The sequence below is a fragment of the Camelus ferus genome, chromosome 31, assembly GCF_009834535.1.
Source record: "Camelus ferus isolate YT-003-E chromosome 31, BCGSAC_Cfer_1.0, whole genome shotgun sequence".
NCBI lineage: Eukaryota > Metazoa > Chordata > Mammalia > Artiodactyla > Camelidae > Camelus > Camelus ferus.
In genome coordinates this window covers 11861989-11885163 of record NC_045726.1, presented here as the reverse complement: position 1 = coordinate 11885163, position 23175 = coordinate 11861989, and the positions used below count along the sequence as shown (strand labels likewise).

At 42.7% G+C, this 23175-nt stretch overlaps 2 protein-coding genes and 1 non-coding gene across 3 annotated transcripts in view; 2 read left to right on the top strand and 1 right to left on the bottom strand.

The window, feature by feature from the left end:
• Positions 1–14889, top strand: part of DOCK5 (dedicator of cytokinesis 5) — a 176603-nt gene extending 161714 nt beyond the window's left edge. Inside the window, 7 exon segments of the mRNA XM_032471059.1 lie at positions 165–248; positions 883–1020; positions 2452–2618; positions 8180–8348; positions 9021–9159; positions 10090–10193; positions 10773–14889. Of these exon segments, the coding sequence (XP_032326950.1) occupies positions 165–248; positions 883–1020; positions 2452–2618; positions 8180–8348; positions 9021–9159; positions 10090–10193; positions 10773–10877 (906 nt within the window). The 3' untranslated portion in view covers positions 10878–14889.
• Positions 14890–17009: 2120 nt separating this feature from the next.
• On the top strand, positions 17010–17081 carry TRNAA-GGC. Its single transcript has one exon. It is a non-coding gene; the product is annotated as a tRNA-Ala (tRNA).
• A 1301-nt stretch (positions 17082–18382) lies between these two features.
• GNRH1 (gonadotropin releasing hormone 1) lies at positions 18383–21538 on the bottom strand. The gene is made up of 3 exons (XM_006193988.3): positions 21121–21538; positions 19696–19791; positions 18383–18550 (listed from the first exon to the last, which is right to left on the bottom strand). The coding sequence occupies exons 1-3, from the start codon at positions 21283–21285 to the stop codon at positions 18512–18514; spliced, it is 300 nt and encodes a 99-aa protein (XP_006194050.2). The 5' UTR covers positions 21286–21538; the 3' UTR covers positions 18383–18511.
• Positions 21539–23175: the final 1637 nt, after the last annotated feature.

Genomic DNA, 23175 nt, shown 5'->3' with positions numbered 1-23175 from the left:
GTCTCTGCCAAGAAAGGGATGAGTGTTTACTTAATCATTTCTGGGTGATCAGACAGAGCAGAAGACATTTTTCACCCCTCCAGGCTTCCCTCCGCCTCTTTTGCGGGTCAGATACACAGATAGGAATGTGTTCTAATCACTGCTTGCAAATGCTCTGCTTTTAGGCTTTTTTCACAGAAAAGTACCTGCAGGAGCACCCTGAAGACCAGGAGAAGGTTGAGCTGCTAAAGCGACTGATAGCGCTGCAGGTATGTTCAGGGGAGGTGCATGGCCGGGCAGCTTTCCGCAGTCCGTGGGTCATCACAACGCATGACACCAGGATACTCTCTAGGGCTCCATCTACAAGCCCATGTTTAGGGTTACTTTTTTTCTCCTTAACCCTTGGAATCACAACCTATTTATTTATCTGGTGAAGCGACCTAGGAAGAATATTCCATTAAGCTGCAGTGTTGGGAGAGGCCTTCCTAGAGGGGAGATTAAAGCCCCCAAATTGGTTTGCTGGCTTGTGTTTCCAGCTGAGAGATGCCGGCCTCTGTTTCTCTCTCTGTCACTATTTCAATGAACAGTGGAAGTGCAGCCGTCCAGTTCAGTCCAAGGCTGAAACCTGTCCTTTCTCCTGCACGGAAGGGCCCCTGGGCTCACGTGGACTTACCTTGCCCATCAGCCCTTCCCCGGCTGCTTGTGTCCTCGGTGTGCGTGTTCCTCTGCGTCACTGACCCAAGGGCGTCCGGTTCCCAAGCCCTACACTGAGAAGCAGCGTTCTCGTTCGATACAATGCTGTCCACCGGTTTATCTGCCCATTCCCACCCTCCGTCCTTCCCCAACCTCCCAATCTGAATTCTTCCTAAACCATATTCTGTTCTTTCATGCCCCTTTTTCCAGATGCCTTTGCTGACAGAGGGCATCCGCATCCACGGGGAGAAGCTGACAGAGCAGCTGAAGCCGTTGCACGAGCGGCTGTCTTCTTGCTTTCGGGAACTCAAGGAGAAAGTGGAAAAGCTGTATGGGGTTATCACGCTGGTACGCTTTGTCTACATAGCCTGTGAGCTTTCTCTGGTCTCTTGTACCATTTATGATATTGATCAGTTTTTCAAATGCCAATTGAGTCAAAGTAGCAAAGGAATGGCAGGAAAACACTTTGGGGTGCAGGTCAGAGAAGGCGGGGTCTGCTCTGGGTGTCCTTCAGCCACTGTTGTGCTGGACAGCGGCTCTCAGACTTGAATGATGGTCGGAGCCACGTGGAAGGCTTGTGAAAACACGCTTCTCTGGGCCACATCCCCAGCGTTCCTGATTCAGCTGGTCTGGGATGGGGCCCAAGAATTTGCATTTCTAACATGCCCCCAGGTGGTGCTACTGCTGGGTCTGGGGACCACCTACTAAAGTTGAGGTTTCCCTAATGCCGGACACCGCTAATCCCTGTCTTGTCCAGCCTTACTCTTAGAGCTTTTCCCTAATCTTTATTTTTATTTTGGTGAAATGTTCATATCCTTCACACTTTTGAAGGGGAGAAAGAATTGTGAATTACATTTTACAATGCATGTAGCTGATTTCATGATTTTTTTTTTTTTTGGACGGTTGTAACGTATTTCTCAGAATTTTCCTTTTTCCTCCCAAGAATTTAGGTGGAGGGGTGCTTTTGTATGCTAACCTTTTCACTCTGACAGCTGTGCTATGCTTGGTTCCAGCTTCATTTGTCTGCTCTTTGTAAAACAGGAGTTCATCCTGCTCTCTTTAGAAGTCTTTTTCTTGAATCTAGGTTTTCAAAAATTCTCCTTCCTCAAATCAAAACTCTTGAGTTTCTTTTCATGTACTCCTGTCCCCTGTCCCCATACCTCCATCTCCGCTACATTTTTCTCCCGAGAATCTTTTTGATCATCTCTCTCACCCATCCAAGTATTGTCATGCCTTCCTACGAATTTACCTTCTAACCTACTGCTGGTTGAGAGTTTTCTTTTAGGAGCATTTGTCTTTTATACAAGTTCCTAGTTGACAAAGACAAATTTCCTAAGAGTAAATCAGTGTTCCTTTACGTCCTGAAAGTCACCAGGTTAAGTGTCAGGTGTGCCATTTCAACCCAAAACCCTTCTATTAGGCCAATTATTCTGTTTTTTAAATGGCTTGATAGGAGCTAATCTGGAGAAGCAGACAGAGGGTTTTGTGTTTTATTAGTGGGTAATGAAATCTTGGTTTTCCTTTCTCATGGGGCTGGCAGAAAATGAGGGTGAATTTTTCTCTAGTCTTAGAAACAAGGAAGATTTAACCTAAGTTGTGTCTGTAACTAAGGATAGAAGTATTGGCACTATTTAACAACTAATGTGTGTCAGGCACCAGCCGTCAGAAGGGGGTCCCGGCGAAATCAGGAGGCATGCGCCACAGACAGACGGGGGCTGTGCCAGTTCATATGGGCTGAGTTCCCAGCCAGCTGACCTTGAGGGATCATGTCTCCCTCAGCCGCCCAACTTGACCGAGAGGAAGCAAAGCCGCACGGGGTCCATGGTGCTTCCTTACATCACGCTGTCTACACTGCGGAGACTGTCCGTCACCTCGGTGACTTCCTCTGTGATCTCCACCTCTTCTAACTCATCGGATAATGCCCCCTCCAGACCAGGCTCTAATGGGTAAGGCTTTGATCTTTAACGGCCAGGAGGGGTGGGGAAACTCCTTGATGTTTGCCTTTGGTCACCAGAGTGAGACTTGGTCAGTATGGGTACAGCATCTTCATAAGGGAAATAATTCCAAGTTCCTAGGTTATTAGCCTTTGAGTCTTTCTCCTCATCTCCCTCGTGAGAAATATCATTATTTACACGGTGGCAACAACAGTTATGATAAATGGGGGGGAAAATCACTCATAATCCTATCACATCCAGTCACCCCCACCATCACATCCTGACTTTGTTTTTTTTCCACAATAACTTGCAGTTACTGCTTGATTTTTTTTTTTACATTATTTCAGTTTTTCATAAGTAATTTTAAAATTTACATTTACTTTAGGAATAGGTCATATAATCACATATGAAATTTCAAAGGTACAGAAGGATGTATCATGAAAAATCTCCCATCCGTCCCTGACTCGCCGCTCACCTGGACCACTGCTCCCAGGGCAAGTGATGCTGGCTTTCAGGCTCTTGTTCTGGGTGCTTTCTCAGCAGCTCTGTACTGTTCAGAGCGATTCCTAGATATATAGCCTTCCCTATGTGTTTTTGATATATAAATGGCAGCATATGATACTCTGTTTACCTTGCTTTTTTTCACTTACTGTATCTTGAAAACCATTCCATTTCAGAACAGAGAGAGCCTCCTCTTTTCTTTGAGCTGCAGACATCTTACCATATCTCTGTACCACGAGGCATTTCATCAGTGTCTGTTGATGGACACTTAGTGGATTTCAGCCTTTTCCTATCATAGCGGTGATGGCCATGAGTAACCTTAAATATATGTGTATTATTTTATAAATATTCAAGCATATCAATATGAGAAAAATTCCACAAGTGAAATGGCTCTGTCAAACATGTATAAGTGCAGTTTTCAACATGATTCCTAAACTGACCTCCAGGGAGGTTATACCCATTTACAGTCCTACCAGCAACACACAGGGTGCCTGGTCACTCACACCTTGCCCCTAAATTGTGTCTTTATCAGTCCTTTTAATTTTTGCCAATTTGATAGATGGAAAATAATTTCTTGGAATGGGGTTTTTGTTACATTGTGGTTTTTTTGTGGAGGGGAGGGTTTTGCTTTCTGAAAACTTTATTTTTTTTCTTTATTGAGTTATAGTCAGTTTACAATGTTGTGTCAGTTTCCAGTGTAGAACACAATTCTTCAGTTATATGTGAACATACATATATTTATTGTCACATGCTTTTTCACCGAGATATTGTATATATTTCTCTGTGCTCTACAGTTATGTTGTGTCTTTGTTTCATTTCTCTTGTGTGAAGTTGTGTGAAGTCTCTTCATTCGTTTAATAGCTTGTATGTATTTTATTTTCTGCGAACTGTGGTCAAATATTTTGTACATTTTTCTGTTGGATGTTGGCCCTTTGTCTGTATTATGAGTTGAAATATCCGCCTCCCCCCCCCCCCATTTTTCTTTTGACTTCACTTCTAAGTTTTTATTTAGTTGGGCTAATTTTTTTTATGCAGTCAGGTAAGTTAATACTTGATTTCATGGCTTCTGGGTTTTATATCATAATTAAAGGCCTTCCCCACGATAAGACTACAAAAAACTAATTTTCGGGGTTCACTATTGACAATAGAATCTGTGATTCTTTGGAATTTATTCTCATGTGAAGTGTGAGGTATAGCACCAATTTTTTCCCCTACAGGCTACCCCAGTTCTCCCTGAAACATTTAGTGAGCAAACTGTCTTCTCTACTGATTTGAAATGTCAGGCTTATTAAAAAAAAAAAAAAATCAAGTTCCAATATGTCCTTTAGTCAGTTTATGGACTTTTGTTTTTCCTGTTTCTTACATCTACCTGTGTAGTTGATGTACGTTGCTAATGCAGTTTTAATTACTACATATTTTAAAGGTCTTTAATTTCTAGGTTTTTTTTTTTTTTTTTCCCCAGAACTTGGCTAGTTTTACTCATTGCTTATTTTCAACTACCTTGTCTGGGACCCTATTGTTATTTTTATTGGGATCTTGTTAAGTTTATGGGCTAAACTTATGGCTTTTTGATGTTGAGCTTTCGTTGCCAGAAACATGGAGTGCCTTTCCATATGTTCAAATATTTTAAAAGAGTCAATTTATAATTGTGTTCAAGTGGGAAAAGCATGTACCATTTCGTGACCCACTGCCTCATTTAATATACATGATGAGTATTTAGCATTATTGTGTATTTTAGTGTTGAATATAAGTTAAATCAGTTGACTCAACATTTATTTATAATTTTGATATTCCGTATAATAATAATTATACCACAAAAATTAACCTGTACGAATGGCCTTCTACCTAAAAATCAAATGTTTATTACTTCCTAAATAATTTATCCATTCTTTTCCCCACTGACATAAATATGTTTACAGAGTTGTAATTATAGCACAGATACAGTTTGGCATTTGCATTTCCTCTTTATCTTTTTATTATAAGCATTTGCCATGTTGCTATATAATTTTTTTTATTATTTGTTGTCATTTTTGATGGCTATCTACCATTGCATCATATGAATGGGTCGTAACTAATTCTTCTTCCTACTATAGGATATTTTAGCTATCATGTCATTATTTCTAAACAGATAATCATAGAAGTTCATTCTAAACTTAATACAAAAACGTTTCGATTGCACCAATGTAACATGCATTTATATTATTAAGAATTGTAGCAAACACATGTGTACATATAGTTTTATGATTATTTGGGATATGTTCCCAGATCACATCTCCACCTTTGGTTAAGGGCAAGTGTAGGGTGCATTTCCAGAAGCATATATTACCTACTCAGAGGGTGAAATTATTTTTTAAATTCTCAGTAATCACACAAATACCAACGTGCGATGCCATATGCAATGTCAGAGTGACTATATAATTTTTCATAATGATATTCACCCATATTAAGTATTTGGACTATTTTTAATCTTGTGAATTCTGATGTATTAAGTAATGATTCACTTGTTTATTTTTTTCCTTCTGTGGTTTTTTTCATGCCATAATGTGCTACTATGTACTTTGTGGAAAGCATAGAAGTTCTCTTCTGCTCAGTAAGACTCTTTTCTTAAATAAACTCTGTATCATGAAAAAAAAAGGGAAGTTTTCAAGCAGCTGTTGAGAATCAGAGACACCATAATAGCTGTTCCATTAGGGCAGGGAACAGACAGATAGATGCCTGGGGTCCGCTGTGCGCCGTGACCCCAGACAGGTGGGTCGCTGCTCTTGCCCACATCTGCCCGGCGAGTAAGAAGGCATCACTGATACTCTTTTCCAACATTTAATCAGGATGTTTCTTTAGCTCAAACATCCCCACCTAATGACCTTGATTCTCCTACTAGCAGTGTTACGTCATAGTGTTCCTTGAAACTTCCATGGTGGTTGTTGGGTGTGCCGTCTAGAAACAGTCACTTCTTTCCCGTTAGGATGCACCCGTCCAGTTTGGCAAACGGGCGGCTGAGGCCCCAAAAGAGAATTACTTGCTGAAACAGAGGGCGTTGTGATAAGGGAAGCCGGAAGGGATTGCACTGCATGTCCACTCAGAACGTGCCCAGAGCACCAGCAGAGCAGAGGCCCCAAACTAAAATTTTTTTAGAAAAAGACTAGTCTTTGGTATTTCAGGAGAATCACTGAAGTAGTCAGTGTAGGAAAAAAAAAAAAAACCACAGACACTGTGAGCCTACACTGTCTTTATCTCATGGCTTGGTTTGGTTTGTAATTGGGCCCTCCTGAAACTCACATCTTCGCCTGTCGAGCTGGTGTCAGCAGTCACTCACTCTCATTCTCAGTCTCAGGTAGAGTGATAATAGACCCAGTAGGATCTTGGGTGGTGGTTTTTTTCTGTCCCTGAGCAATTAACTGTTTGAAGTGATTCTTTCTGGGGAGAGGGTAATTAGATTTCTTTCTTTATTTTAATGGAGATACTGGGGATTGAACCCAGGGCCTCGTGCGTGCTAGGCATGCGCTGTACCACTGAGCTGTACCCTCCCCTCCTGTACCAATTGAAAATCAAACCAGAGCTCATTAAATACCCATTCAGAAGCTGTTAGCAATATACATCATAAAGATAGATTTCTAACCCTTCATCCCCCCCCCTTTTTTTTTTTTACGTTTTGCCACGTTCATTCCTTCTCTCTCTGTCTCTCCCCACTCCCCAACTCGGCCCTTTGAGAGGGGGTTGCGTAAATCATGGCTGTAGAACAAGTGGATCGTCTTACCATGGCCGCTTACTACATGCAGCGCAGTCTATAAATTCAGGAAGTTTGACGCTGACACGATACTTCAGGCTACAACCCATATTCCAGTTTTGTCAACTGTCCCAGTAATGTCTTCTGTAGCAATTTCTGGTGCAGGATCCAGTCGGGATCACGTGTTATAGTAACCATGTCTCTTCATTCCTCTTTAATCTGAAGTCGTTTCCTTAGCCTTTCCTTGTCTTTCATAATATTGACATTTTTGAAGATGGTGGACCAGTTATTTTATAGAATTTTTTTTCGTTTGGGTTTGCCTGATGTTTCCTCGTGCTTAGGATTCAGGTTATCCATTTTTGTGCAATGTCGTGTCCTTTTCAAGTATGATATCCAGAGACCCATCATGTCCGTTCATCCCTTATTGGTGATGTTAATGGACCATGAGGGTAAGATTTTGCCCGCTGTCTTTTCTATTTTAAAAATAGTACTTCCTGGCGGGGAGGGTATAGCTCAAGTGGCAGAGCGCATGCTTAGCATGCTTGAGGTCCTGGGTTCAATCCCCAGCACCTCCTCTAAAAATAAATGAATACATACATAAATATCAATCAGTCAATCAATCAACCTGATTACCTCCCTCCTCCCCCCCAAATAAAAAAATTTAAAATAAAATAGTACTTCCTATTTTTCCCTTTTGTAATTAATAAGTACTTTATGGGGAGATAGTTTGAAACACTCCTGTTTCTCAGCAAGCTCTTCCCTTCGATTGCAGTTTTATGATTCTTGAATGAATCACTTTTCACTGTGGTGCTTGAAAATCTCATTGTCATTAAAAAACATTTGAGGAGTACGCCTAGCTGCTCGGCACTGTGCTAAACATTTTATAGTCACCCTTTGAGGTAGGTAGTATTATTACCCCCATTTCACAGATAAGAAAACTGAGGCACACAATGGCTATCTGCCCACGGTCACCCAATAAGTAAGTGTTGGCAGGATTTGAACCCAGGCTGTTGGTCTCCAGAGCATGTGTTCTTACCCACTGCATAAAGCTGCCTATTCATCTTTTACTGTGTGAATTCTGTCTTTACCTCTGAGTTTAACAAGACCATGTCTTCCTGGGATAAGATAAATATCCACTAGTGCTTTCTTTCCCTACTTCGATGGTCTCATTTCTGTACACGCAGACCCTGAGATAGTCACTGGCAGTTGAGAGTTCGGATTTAGAACCTGAGAGGGAAACTATGGGTCAAGTTCAGGCTGAGGAGCATCTCCCCTGGTCTTTTTGGAGTCAGTTTTGACTGTCGTGTGATCAGTGTTTTCTGATTTTGTCCTTGTTTGTGGCCGACAGGTCCATCCTGGAGCCGCTTTTGGAGCGCAGGGCCTCGTCCGGTGCCCGAGTGGAAGAGCTGGCCCTCCGCGAGGACGGCGAGAGCCGGGTCAGCAAGTTCAAGAGAAAAGACTGGAGCTTGAGCAAGTCCCAGGTCATCGCAGAGAAAGCGCTGGAGCCTGATCTGCTGGTAAACGAAACAAGCCAGACACAGCACCACAGGTTTACAGGGCTTTCCCTGTAGCTGGGCACCTCACCAACCACTTCACAGCTGTGGGTCACCAGATGGAAGCCTGGTGTGGTTTCTCAGGACGTGGCAGCCTGTGAGGGTGTCAGATCTCAGGCTGTGCTGAGAAAAGTGCAGACAGAGATCAGAGTCTAAATCAATAGTGGCGTAAGATTTACCCACAGTGTAACATGTGGGCTGATGCTTGGAGTGTGGTTCTTGCCACTGTGTTCCATAAGGCTGTCCAAACATTGTCATTTCTCTTCTTTTTACTTAAAAAAAAAAAAAACCAAACAGGTACTTTTTCTTCCATAAGCCACATCAAGTTGTTAAGTGTGGCAGGACCAGCTCTCTCTGATAGTCAGCGTAGCTTATTTCCAACCTAAATGACACTATGGTTGAAATCAAGTCCGTGGCCAGCTGGAAAATTGTCTGTGGTCCCCTGGTCCCCTGATTCCCTGTCAGTGTCTTTGCCCTCGTGCCCCCCAACAGCGATAAGCTTAGAAAGGGCTCCTGGAGTTTTGCCCTTTTAACAAGTTTCCGCCCCGTAAGAGGGTTGTTCCGAGCATTGATGAGCTCAGCCCTCCTCACCATGAGAACGTTTCGCTGTGTCTCCCCACCCCATCCCCCGACTAGAGTCCAACCAGGAAAGCACAAAGGCCGAAGAGTCTCCAGCTATCGGACAATCGGCTGACACCGTTTCATGGCTCTTCGCCGCCTCAGTCGACATCCCTCAGCCCACCCCCACTCACTCCTAAAGCTACCAGGACCCTGAGTAAGTTCCCCTATAGAGACCCCTTGTCTTTGTGGTTTTAGGGGATGGAGTATGTGGGTGAATCTGGACCATTTTTAGCCAAAATAGACACAAGGTGTATGAGATTGTTGTGAAGTTGATTTAATTCAGGGATGGTGGGTAGAATTCAGTTAGAGTCTGGCAAGGTGTCCTTAGGATGGTAAGAGTCATTAAACTTTTCTGTACAGAGATCCACAGGGTCTCACTGTCCCTTTTCTAGTTGTGAAGGTATCAGTGAGGTAGATCTGGACAAGGACCAGACAGGAAGTGAGTAACCTGGGAACTGTTGGGTAGATAGCCGTGTACTTTATGTAGCCAAGGGTCCAAAATAAGGAAAAGAAATAGACCCATTCTATATAGTACTTAAGAGCCAAGCTTGGGGAATCAGCAGCACACAACGCCTGAGAAGAATTATAAGGTCCCCTTGGCACAAAGGAACAGCAGAGGGGGAAACCATCGTACCAAACAGGGGACAATGGTCAGCCAAGAGTCAGAGATAATTCAGGCAAGTTTTCCTGGAGCAAGTGGATCTTGCCCCCTTTACATGATAGAACTATGACAGTTCAATTGAACCAGTATTTATTGACTACCTAGTATGTGATGGATGCTTTTTCTAAGCACTGGGATATGTCAGAGAACAGAGTAATACTCTGAGTTCTAGAAAGTGTTCTCATCTTCAGCTTAATAGTAAAAGCCCTGAACCCAAAATGGGATTTTTTACTCAAGAACGTCTTGTGAAGCCTTCTGGTGAGTGAAGGGCGCTGCATTTTTCACAAAGGGTAAGGGATCTTTTCCATTCTGTCCACAGAAGCAATAGAGTGTGACCTTAGTGATGTGATAGACCAGGTTGGAAGTCCCATGAGATTCCTTGATGAATTCTCTCTGCCTTCATCCACTTTGTGTCATTTCCAGGTTCCCCATCTTTGCAGACGGATGAGCAGATGACTCCTACTGTCCCACCGCCCCCGCCCCCCAAAAGCAAGCCCTACGAGAGCAGCCAGAGGAACTCCACAGAGGTAGGGGGGCCACAGCGGTCATAGGGGGCCAGAGCGCCTCCCCCCCAACTCATGGGGATGCAGCACTGGATGTCCCAAGGTTTTTAGTAGGCAGGTTTTCTCATCCATTTTTCACTCTAATCGAGTCTTGGTTCAATCCTGAAACCATGAAAGGGGAGTTTTCAGTGGGAAGGAACCATGTGCAAGTAGACCTTTCACACATTGAAGGTAGAGCTTTTTTTGTACCTCACCTTGGGTACAGGCAAGTGAAATAAGTGAATTCTGGTTCACATTTAAAGAGTTTACTTCCTCCGAGTGAACATTCTGGAATGGCCTCTGATGGATTTCCTTCATTCATTCAACACATATTTATTGAGTCCTCAAGTACTGGGGATGCAGCAGTGTTGGTGTATATCTCATTAACGCAAAGAGAAAGGGGGAGATGGAATCAGTCTTGTTTCCTTTTTCACCTTGCAAAGGCTGTGTAGATAAACTCAGATCAGTTAGAAGCTAACGCAGAAAGTCGGAAATGTGGAGGAGACGGCAGAATTAGGGAGAAAGGTAAGACTCATTTCTCCTTCCGTGTGTCTGCTCCACCAGATTGCGCCCCCACTGCCTGTCCGAAGAGAAGCCAAAGCCCCACCCCCTCCACCTCCAAAAGCTCGGAAATCTGGCATCCTTTCTTCTGAGCCTGGATCCCAGTAAGGATCTCGTCCTCTCTCTGGAACTCTGAGTGCCCTGGACCACTGATGCCTGGGAGCTGGCCTCGGGGAGGCAGTGTCCTCATTGCATGGGGCCCCCGCTGGCTGCCTCTCCTGATCTGGGATTGAGGTTCACCAGCTCAGAACTGGTTTCATTCTTTCGAAAGCTTCCCTTTGATTGATGCCTGGGTCCCTGCCGCATCTCCTCCAGTCCATGTGGAATTCTGGAATTGGCCAGATCCTGTGTGTTTCTCAAAGGAGAGATCTCCCTCCCCGTTACTACACTGCAGCCTCTGGTGCAGAGCCACCGGGGGCTCCAAGAACTTGGAGAAGTTCTTCCCCCACCGTGGTGGTGGAGGAGCCACCCCCGTAACCTACTCCTTGGAGGAATTTCTCGCTTGGTTTCTGAAGAGCTGTGCGTAAGATTTAGTTCTCTCCCGTGGACATACCCTATTCCTCAGAACCTATTGAAAGAGACTGAGACAAGTACTTTGGTAGCCAGAATAGTCTATCTTTCTGAGGTCTGCTGTGTCTTCTTGGAGGAAAAGAACATCCTTTTAAGGGAGATGGGCTGCTTTCAAGTAAGAATGGCTATCATCGTTGAAAGAACTTGGACTCCATCATGAGCCCTGAGCTCCTGCATCCCTGACCCCCATCCACCTGTGGCTTGGGAAAGCTGCCCCTCACATCCCCCACCAGGAGTCCCCCACACTCCCAACTAATGGCCTCACTGCCCAACAGTCACTCTTTCCTCCCACGGACTCTTGAAGCTCCTTTTTTTGTACACAGTTCCCCGTCACCTCATCTGAGCTCAAATCACTGGATCTGAGGGACTTGGCAGCCTGGATTCAACTGCTTCTCTTCCAGATCTCAGTTGGGTGTCTCGGTGACCCCTGGCTGCAACCTGATTTTGCCCTGGAGAATACAGTGCAATATCTCTCTTTGGTTATTTATTCCTCTTGATTGTGGAATTGATTTGATTACATATTTATGGTACCAATGTCAATATTCTTTTCGGAAGGAAAAAATGGGGTAATTGAGAGGATCAAATACTATCGACACACACAGAAACAGCCACACAAAGTTAAAGACATTTTGACCTGGAAAGGACTTAAAGTTCATACAAAACACACCCTCACATTGTAGATAAGGAAACTGAGGCTACGCACAAAAAAAAAATTGCAATATTGAGTCTCACTACTAATCCATCCTGCTGACCAGAGTTATCCCCAGGTGACGTCTAGAAGGCAACCTGACAGATTCTTCCATCCCTACCCCGAGTTGGAACAGCAGTGGAAATGTCCCAGCTATTTCTATACCACTTAGGTGTTTATAGCAAAATAGAAAACTTTTTGAATGTAGATCCCGGGGGCCACCCTTTGGGTAGGCTCTCTGGGGGACAGCCTGGCCAGGTCACCTTTCCTTTCAGGTGGAGAGAGAAGGAGAGAGTTTACCTCCGAGAATCAGGGCTTGCTGGCCTCCACCTCTTTTAGGAGAGACGTGTTAATTCATCATAGGGTCAGGGAAGTCAAAACAGAACAAAACAAAACAAAACAAACAAAAAAACCTCTGAGATGTGTCCAGCCTTACTCAAGAAATTCATATGCATCTTTAAAAGTGCTACTTTCTTGTTTTTGCTCCACCTGAGAGTGAGGTGTTGTACCAGGCAAGAACCTGGGCTCTGGAAGTAACCCATTCAGGTTTGAGTCCACCCACCTATGTCATCTCTCAGCTTTGCAAACTCCCGCAAACTATTTGAAATTCTCTGGAGTTTTCATTTCTTCGCTTTTCAGAATAGGGCTCATCCCTGCCACACAGGCTGCTTTGGGGCTCAGCTGAGTTGGAATATGTGCAGTAGGTACTCATGAAATGGGCCTTTCTGGTGGTCTCTGCTGGGCCTGAGTAAGATCGGGAACTTTCAACACGTGATTGAGATTCTTTGTTTTTGTTTTTTTTTTCGAGATCATTTGGAACGTGAGTGCAGGTTAGCGCTGCGCGTAACAGTTCCTCTTCAAAAGGTGGCATCTCATGTAATTATAACTGGAGACAAAGCATTAATAAGACCTGAAGAGGATTTTAAGTGGCAAGAAAAGAGAATGAGAAGGAACGGATGGGCTCTGCAGGGCTTACGTGGAGCTGGGAGCAGCTTCTGAGAAGTTGCTGGGCAGACTGGCTGGCAGGGATTCGTGTACCTCACCCCACTTTCCAGGCTGCCGTTAAAATAGAAGGATGTAGACTAGGTCACAAAGAAACCAGACCAGAAGCACATCCCTTCCGAGCAGTGGGGGTGAGTCCTGCAGCCTGGCTTTGGTCAGAGGCTTGGGACATCAGATACACCAGTGCCCAAATGCCTTCCCTTTTTAAAAATGTTTTTCCATAGGACTCCCTTCCCACAGTTATGGAAATACTAGATCTCTCCTGGCTGAATACAAAGGATTCCAAGTAATGTTGTGAACAGTAGGTCACAGGGAGACACTGGAAGGGTCATCTCCTTGGGAAGCCACTGGGTCAGAAAGAGTCATATTTAACAAAAGATCCTAAGTAATGTGTGTCCTGAAATCAAAGATGGAGACGGCAAAGAAATGCCTTGTGATTACTGTAAATCTAGGAGAGATGAGGGCCAGGGAATGAAAAGAGAAAGACCTGGTCTTTAGTTTCCTTGGTAAGCTTTCTGAAATATTGAAAGACGTTGGAAGTAGCCCCTAAATTGTCACAACCTTGTGGGTATTGATTTATGGGATTTTTTTTTTAAATCCCTTTTTCCCTCTTTCTCTATCCTGGTGACTTGTATTGCTTTGAGGTCATTTTTTAAGAATTGTTTTTTTCAGCATATATTAAGCTCTTACTGAATGCCAGACACCATCCTAGACCCCCAGGATATGGCGGTTCAGCATGTCCAAAGGAAACAGCCCCAGTGTACAAGGACTGTGGTGTGCCGTGGGATTGGCAAGAGAATGGCGTTCAAGGAAAGTGAAACCCTAAATAAGGCTGCTGGGCCGTGGGCTGCCTCCCCCTCCTCCACCTTCACACCTTGATTCCAGAGTTACAGTCATTGTCTTCAATCAGAGAGACCCATGAAGAACAACTGCCACCCTCAGGTCCCTAAGACAAAACCAGAGATGAAGCCGGGTTAGAAATAACGATCTCCCTTTGCTGACTCTTTCCAAGTTTCGAGAGTCCTTCCCCCAGATTATGGGCTTTGAAACTGAGATATAACTTATATGCAAGTTAGAGGCACAGATCTTAGGTGTACAGATGGATGGAATTCTTTGTTAGCGCACACCCACGTCACCACCTCCCAGACCCGTGGACTGCTTCCGGCACCACAGAAGTGTCCCTTATAAAAGGTATTGTCATCTTATAAAAGGTATTTCAAAGGCCCTTCAATTTTGTATCTTCCTTCTTCTCACTTTTCAGGTATAATGAAAAGGGAAGAAAAACCGCACCATCAACACAGAACAAAACTCTAATGAATATAGCTTTGGGCAAGTCGATTTGTAGTCAGTCCCTGGACTTCAGTTTCCTCGTGTAAAAAAAATACATGTTTGAGGTTACGTGATTTTTAGAATCCTTCCAGCCCTAGCTCTCTTTTATTATAAGTAAATCAAAGAGAGAGAGAAGGAAAGTTGTTGTTCAAAGGCTTTTAGAGCTATACACCATGCCTAAGTGGGATTTTAAAATTAAGTTGGAAAAGGTAAGTTCCTCTTTGGGTGGGTGGAGAGTGCAACCATCAGTTCTAATCTACAGAAGGTAAAAGTTTTCAGGTTGATGACTTCAGGCAGATTCTTATAATCCAGGCAAGCCTCATCTTTTTATGCTGCCCAGACTCATCCATCAGTCACGTTTTCTGAGTTGTTCATCCAAACTTTGTCAAAAGTCTCAGTAGCCATGATTTTGTAAATGAGTTGGGTTTCAAACATGAACCATTAAGAAGATGTGCATTGAACTAGAGAATTTTTGTTCAGATTTGCTGTTATTTATTTTGTAAATTAAAAATGGTAATGTATTTTCAAGTTCATTGTGTACTTAGCTTATTATTAATTACTCTTACGTTCATGAAATGAAATCATTCCTGAACTCTTTCTTACCGTTGCTCCTTCACAACCTCACACCCACTGTTCCTTCTGGTCTCATTTCATTACAGGTCCTGTTTGTTTCAACTTGTACTGTGGGGTCATCGAGTCATCTTTGCCGGGAGGCAATAAAAACTGCAAACTATTTGGTTCTTCCCCCACCTCCGCCCACACCCCATTCATCCGTTTGGCATCTGATCTGACAGTTTTCTTATAACAATTAGTTTAATACAGAAGTTCTATTTCTCCACTCATTCACCACAGATAACTAGGCAGAGGGAAAGGGAGAAATGCAGAGGTTAAAAGGGATATTTAGTAATAACTTCCCTGGAAAGGATGGGAACTGATTCTCAAACTAAGTTGAACAAACTAGGTTGAACCTGGGAAGAAGCCACAGCCCAGACCAATTCGATCAGAATATCCAAGGGAAGGGGGTGGGACCCAGGCAGTAGTATTCTTTTAAGTCTCTCCCATGTTATTCCAGTATTAGGCCAAGGTTGAGAACCAATGCCTTAGAGGAAAGAGCAGCTTTAGAAAATTGGTGTTCAAGGTGCATTTCTTAAACTCCCTGCTGCTGGTGGGTCAGATTGGAAAGAAGGGGCAGCTGCATTCCAGCTAGCGTAGCACCACTGGTTTTTGGTTTTGGCTTTTAATTGAAGTATAGCTGATGACAATGTTGTGTTAATTTCTAGTGTACAGCATAGTGATTCAGTTATATATATTCTTTTTCATTACAGGTGACTACAAGCCATTGAATATAGTTCCCTGTGCTATGCAGTAGGACCTTGTTGTTTATCTGTTTTATATATAGTAGTGTGTGTCTGCAAATCCCAAACTCCTAATTTATCCCTCCCCGCCTTCCCCTTGGTAGCCATACGTTTGTTTTCTATGTCTATGAGTGTACTGCTGTTCTAAATCCTGGGCTTATGCATAGATTTTTTTTTTTTTATTTTAAAGAAGGCATCCCAGTGCTTTAAAACTTGTACAGTTTATAGCTTTTTAGGGCAATAATGCTCCACTGTCTGTGTACATAAGAATCACCAGAAGGCTTGTTCAAAATGCAGATGGCTTGGGCTCCAAAGACTAAGTCAGTCAACCTGGGTAATCTTAGGATCTAGGGTCCCCACTGAGAAATGCTACTTGAGAGCATCTTCCACTGTCAAAATGTGTAAGTGCTGTTACCCCATGCAGTGATTCTTAGCTTTTTGCCCCAGTCACCTCGCTTCTAAAACTTTTGCTAGAAATGGTCTATCTTCAAGCCGTTCTTTCTGTTAGTTGATCACTTAAAGCTGTGTATGTTTGAGAACTTTTTAAGTGTATCATTCAGTATGTTTCCTCATCCTTTATTTTGAAAGGATGCAGACTTCTTTTTGAAGCTACGTTGATGAGTTAGAGACTTCTTCAGATTCAGGAAAATGTTTAAAATTTTAATAAAGGGCTCATTTTCTCTCCTTCCCCCTAGTAATTTGGGCCATTGGAGAATCAAACATCTGACGTGTTCACATAAATTGCGAATAACCTGATGCCATCGCCAGCCTCTGACTTCAGCATCAGGGAGCTGGGCTGAGAGCATCTTTTTGGTACCCAAGTCAGCAATGTCCACAGCTGTCTCCAAAGAAATTGTCCCAAAGACAAGCTTTGGCCAAGGAAACCTGATTTTCCAAACAGGATGCATTAGATAAACAGGTGTGTGGGCTTAATTTTGTAATGTGTTAACTCATGTAAAGATTGTAAATTAGATTGTTTTTATATAGTAAAAAATAGTTCCTGAGTGTTTGGCAACGTAAAAGCCTCTCATCCTGTGTCATATGAGCTGATTAATGAAATAATGCAGTTTTGCCTTCTGTTCCATTAAAAAAACTAAGGTGATTGTGGACCACTTCACTGCCTAATTTCATTAAGGAGGGAGGAGAAGTTTTTGGATTCCATTTTAGAGAGTTCTCAAATGGAGATATTTGGGAAATCTAGCATTGTGCAGTAGCAATTATTTGTGTTAAAAAGTAGGGGTTTTCTCCCCCATGGGGGGTTTCTGACGCCTGTTTAAAGTCTTTTTGGTGCACCTGGGGGGTATAGCTCAGTGATAGAGCATGTGCTTGGCATGCACGAGGTCCTGGGTTCAATCCCCAGTACCTCCGTTAAGGAAAAAAAAATTCTTTTTTTGAAGGGAAGGAAGAAGGTTCCCAATGTCTGATTAAAAGAAGAAAAAAAGCCTAGCTAGGTCTTCGCCATGAGATGTAGGCATAAGTAGTTCCTGTGACATCAGGCAAGTTATCTGAAATTTGAGGTTTTCAAATGGTCTCATAGTCACTGGGGACCTGTGAGGATGAAGGAGAACAGGAGTGTCCTAGCATCTGGGGCCACATGGAGAAGTGGTCACCAGTGAAATTAGGTTGACACAGGCGCCCCAGGATCCTGTTTCAACTCCAAGTAACCAAAAAACTGGGCTTCCACGTTCAAGTCCATTGGCTGCTTATCGCAGTGCATTACAGGAGCACTGACTTTGGAACCCGACAGAACCGAGTGGGTCTTGTAAACTCTTAGAGCCCCGTTTTCCTCATTTTAAAGGAGAGGCAATAATATCTATTTTCCAAGGTCACTGTGAAGGTTAATGAAAATACTTCAGCACATATTCTAGCCTGTTCTGGAGGATGCGTGGTGGCGGTGCTGTTTGACCCGGGGACATGGGAACACCTGAATCCTGTCTTCACTGACTGCAGGCCATAGTGTCACTTAAGAGAAATACCGAAGAGATCAGGCAGGGGCACACTGTGGTTTTTCGGCCTTGGTCCCAAACCTGGTGTGCACGGCTTGCTATGGTGAACTTGGACCCTGTGGAGCCAGAAGGAGCGTCAGACCAGGAGCCTAGTGGAGCCTCTTCCCCGAGGCCTCTCTCAGGTTCCGGTTGACTTTCTTTCTTTTTTCTTTTTTTTTTGAATGATTTTTGTTTGTTTATTTTTGTTTTGTTTTGGGGGGTAATTAGATTTACTTATTCATGTATTTTTTAATGGAAGTACTGGGGATTGAACCCAGGACCTCGCGCCTGCTAAGCTCAACCTATACCACTGAGCGATACCCTCCCCCTCCATTGACTTTCAAAGGGATTGGAGACAATCTGGGGAGGAAGCTTTGGCCGTGGCGCCATCTTGCTTCTGAAGGGTATGGTCAAAGATAAAGCTACAACCGCAGAGAAAACTGTAGCTGAATCAGTTTTGGGCCCAGACCGATATGTGACCATTGTCCTTGTGGGTGCAGGGTGTTGGTGGTGGAGGTGAGCCTTGAGATACCTGTAGCCAATAATAACGTTGACTTTGTTATCCCACCTTCCATCACCCACTGTAGACACACTTGGGGGCCCCTGTGTGGGCTTCCAATGTCCCTTCCCCACCAGAGTTCTGAGTCAGAGGAAGACTTCACATTTATGCTACTTTATTCACAGCACAGCACTTGATTATGAAACGTGCAACCTGGTGTTAAGAATTTCTGAAGTTCACACAGTTAACAGACATTAAGTGAGTCACACGTTTCAGTCAGAATTGTACTTGTCAAATTTTCTGGCCCAGCGGATTTAAATCTTCTGCCCAGTTTCCTCTTCAATCAGACTTTCCTGAAAAATACGTGAGTAACAAATATATCAAGGTTGATTTTATGAGCTGAATTTCATTATGTTTGTGACATTTTAATTTCTAATGTACTGATATAGAAAGAATAGATCCATTTGTCTACACATTGTTTAATAAACAGTTTGAAGGGTGTGAAGACAGGTAAAAGAAAGGTCGAATTTATCCATCTGTTATTAACTGAGCTTTCTCCTCAATTCCTTCCTTCCAACGTCATGTTTAGAAATTTTCACTAATTGCTATCATTTTTCTCATGAGGTCAGCAGGATTAAAAAGGGGAAGTAAAGCTGTCTGTCCACATTTTCTTTTGTCCTATGGGCGTAGAAGTTGAAGTCAATGGAGAAAATAAAAACTCGCTCGTCTTCGTATATGATTTATTCAGACTTTCTCGGTTCCTGGGCGTAACTGAAAATTGTAATGCCTTCTAACTGCTGCAAATAAGTGGGCCACGGAGCTCCGAGAACACCAACATTGAATTCAAGATTCAGTTTCTATATTCAATTCTCTTTATATATATATATATTTAATTTTTTAATCAAAAACTTACATTGGGTTAGTAGATTTCCGTCTTTGGTGGGAATTTGGAAAATTGTTATAGTCCAGTCAGCAAACTGGAAGTCAAACCTGTGGCTCTGAATTATGAGTGTACTAGTTTGGAAATGCTTATTGCAAAGGGGAAACAATTAGAACACCTTTTTTGATCTCTACATTTCTAGGCAAAACCATGTCATATCAAGAAGTACTGAGGCGTCCGGTGGGAAGGTATGAATTAGCCTAGGGAGGAACAGTCTAGGGGGTTTGATGAACATACCTGAAGAACTGACATGTAGCAGTGGGAAGAAATTGGTTTTTGTTAGTCATCCCAAAGGCGAGAGCCGAGATTAGGAGATACGGGTTGCAAGATTTCAATTTAGTTTAAGAAAGAAAAACAAGGTTCCAACCATTAGTACTGTCTAACCACTGAGAAAGAGTGTTTTGAAATGGTGAGGGCCCAGTGCAGGAGGAACTCAGGCAATCAGGAAGGTAAGCATCGCAGTGGCTGAGAGGTGGTTGTCCCAAGTGGATGACCCAAAAGGTGGTACCCAAGGCCCATCCGTCTCCAAAGCTCCATGTTATTAACACTGTAACTCACCAGAGCTCCTTTCAGGTCCCTGAGGGGAGAGTGGGGCTGGTGAATGGTACATTCGAAGCGCTGAGGTTCTGCTAGTCGATTGACCTCTTTGGCTATCTGCAGAAAAAGAACGTGATTCTTGGAGATGGAGATAAAGAAGTGAAATGGTATTTTCCGTTTCCACCAAAAATTGTGTCTGGAAAGTGAAGTCATGGGGATTGTGGGGCTGAGAAGGCGGCGAAATGGGATGGGGACTTCAAAAGAACGTCGGTTTGCTGTCAGGCATTTTTATAGGTTGGTGTGCGGTTCTGGAGGAAATGGGCAAGGGTAAGGAGGGATAAATTTTCTCCCTGGAGATGACGAGAATGAAGCACTTGGAGCCTCAGGAGGGGCTGGTATATAAAAAATACAAGAATTTATAGTTATGAATAGGGTTGGTTTTATTTTCTAGTTTTTACTAAATATGTCATAGTTAAGAGAGTTGCTCACATATAGTCTGTGGGAAGGAGACTTTTTCAAATTCTGGGCTTCTTTATCTCCTATTGAATTATTATCTTGACTATTTCTCATAAAAAGAGAGGTTTCTTTTTAATGAAAATTAAATAGTATTAAGTTTCTCTAGCTTATGTTTGCCGTTCTCCAACCTATACTGAGTGTCTAGCCCTGAATCATTCATCCTTGAAAGCCTAGTTTGTTTCCCATTAACTAAAAAAAAAAAAAAAAAAAATTGCAAATGTTTTTCATTAATCCACTAACATTTTTTGGATTAACCAGCCAAGATACATGGCCTTTCTTCTGTAATCCTCACAGGGCCCCAAGAAGTCACATTTTCTAGATAAAAAAATCAAGTACTCTGTGCTGGTGTTGGTACTAGTGCTGAAATCTGATTTATAGGAAGTCAGACTCAGCATATTTTCCAGTATATATTTTGTCTCCTTGAGCTTGCTAACTCCTCTTTTCTAGGGGCTCCAACTTCTTTGCTTGAGGGCTCATATCATTAAAAATATTACAGCGCATGCCCCTTTAATAAGGATATTTATTTATGTTCTAAAAATGTACTGCTGACCTAATATAGATTTTTTAAAAGGTTATATAGAAATTTTAAAAAAATAAGCAGAAATTCTGAGATTTTCTTTCCAAATCCCAAAGGATCATCTTGCACCAGAGACCTTCACTGCATCCCATGGTTCCTAATTCCTTTGGCAATTCTGTATCCTCAGAGAATGGCACACTCCCTTGCGTTTGCTCCTCTTGGAATTCTTCCCGCTCTTTGTCTCATTGGTCCCTGTCTGCATTACAGCAGGAATGGGACCTTGTAAGTGCCTTATCTCCCCTGGAATCCCTACGTTAGAGCCGAGAGTACTGTTGAAGGCACACAGGATGTTAGTTCGATGGAATCCCATAAGCCACGTTTCATTTTGAAGCTGAGACACACTTACCACTTACCTCTTGGAAAGAATCGATCACATTTTCAGCATTTCTCTTTCCTCCAGGGCGCAATCCGTAGGACCAGTGCTGGCTGGAGCAGCCCACCACACAGAGAGTCAGCAGAATAAGTCCAGCTAGAAGTTTGGAAATCGGCTCCATTCTAAGGAACATCAATGCAACCATCAAAAATAGATCCAGACCGGGTTGAGCAAAGACCTCTGGTTTGTGTCACTAACTCTGCAGAAGATGGAAGTGGGAGGCATCTAGAGTCAGTCTTTTAAACTCACATGTTGAGTAGTTTTTAGAACTGAACTGTCTTAATGTTTCTTATTTATTTGGTTGTCCAAATCCCAGGATTCCTCCTTTATCAAGTTTGCTTTTTTTGCCTTAATATTCCACTCCCCACCCCCCACTCTGTGATTGGTTTTCATTCCAGGAATAAGAGACTTGAGCCATCTGCTCGGAAAATGGCTCCTCCCAGGAATCTCTGGCTAATGTAAGTTGCTTGACATTAAATGACTGCACTGCGGTGCTAATTACATTTTGCTGAGTATCTGTCCTGGTCTTGCACACATTATTGCTGGCTGGACCATCTGTGAAAGTAAGAGAGGACTCAACACTTTTCAAAGCACGGGGTCCCAGACCAGCTGCCTCCCTGGCCAAGGCAGCCTTGAATTATCTGATGACATGTGGAGTTTTCACAAATGAATTTTCACTGGTGGGGAAGAGGCTAAAAACAAAATCCAACACTGGTTGATGAGCTGTTGCAATTTCCCAAAGGCTGGATCTGTGTAGCTGGGGGTGGCAAGGACCCTGAAGTTCAAGATTTCTTTAGACACCTTTCCTGGCCCTTAGGGTGTAAAATGTGCTATAGACAGACAGTGGCATGCAGTCTAAAAAAAGTGCTAGAAATACAAAGCATTTTACCTGTTTGAGAGTAGAGAGCTGAAAACGTCTCAAGCTTCCTTTGGAGTGTGTTGAATCTGACTTTTCATTTTTCTAGCGTCCTTTTTATATGGAACTTTTCCAGGACACTGAAATCTCCCCTGCTGGTAAATTGCACTGCACATGGACTGTGCTGTTGTTGTTTTAATAGTAAATGTTTTTTAATCTTCACATAAAACCCTTTAATGGTGTATGTAATTGGAGCACCCACTGCTGTATCTGGTAAATTTATTTAAATCTTGGCCATTAAAACCATGACTAAGGCTTTTACAATTCAGAGAGATTAACATCTAGCCAGGTAGGATTCCCTTGAGAAAACTGACAGACCCATCAAGAGTTCAAGGAAGATAGCCGTCTTAGAATAAGTGATGTTAAATGCTCACATAGAAGTTTTCACAGACGAGGCCATGTAATAATTAAAGACGTCAAGTCAGGATGTCTGGGAGATGCTTATTGAGTTAAAACATGTGAATCCCTGTACTGAAGGCGGTGGGAGTACAAAGATGAGAAATAATAGTTACCTGGCATGTGAGTGAGACTAGCCTCGCTCATCATTATAGTCCTGCAAAGGGGGGTCATTATCCAAATTTTACAGGTAGATGTCCCACGCCAGCAGTGAGCCCTTGGACGTTTTATTTACACAGCACAAGCATTTGAAAAAGCGAGAAACATTACTCTTTATTACATTTACTTAAACACATGATTGTCTTCCCCTGATTTACCCCTGGGCTGTAACTCAGGATATTCAAGGACCCCATCTTATTTAAGTATCTGTTAACAAATCCATAGCACAGTCAGCAGTCAGTAAGTATAGATTTGAAAGAATACATGAATGAATGAGTGAATACACAGTAAGGACTTTTTTTTAAAAAAAGAATAATTTGCTCTTCCTCTTTAATTTTATTTATTTTGGGGGGGAGATAATTAGGCTTATATATTTATTTTTTAAAAAACATTTTAAAATTTATTTATGTATTTGTTTTACAATATCATATTTTTTAATTGAAGTATAGTTGATGTACCATATGTGTTACAGGTATACAGTATAGTGATTCACAAAGTTTTAAAGGTGATACTCCATTTATAGTAATTATAAAATATTGGCTATATTCCCCATCGTTGTAGCTT

Coding starts and splice junctions, on each gene's coding strand:
- GNRH1 (XM_006193988.3), bottom strand. CDS start 21,285: ATGGTTGCATTGATGTTCCTTAGAATGGAGCCGATTTCCAAACTTCTA. Junction 19,792..21,120: donor TGATCGATTCTTTCCAAGAG/GTAAGTGGTAAG, acceptor CTTTTTCTGCAG/ATAGCCAAAGAGGTCAATCG. Junction 18,551..19,695: donor GGGACCTGAAAGGAGCTCTG/GTGAGTTACAGT, acceptor CGTATTTTTCAG/GAAAGTCTGATTGAAGAGGA.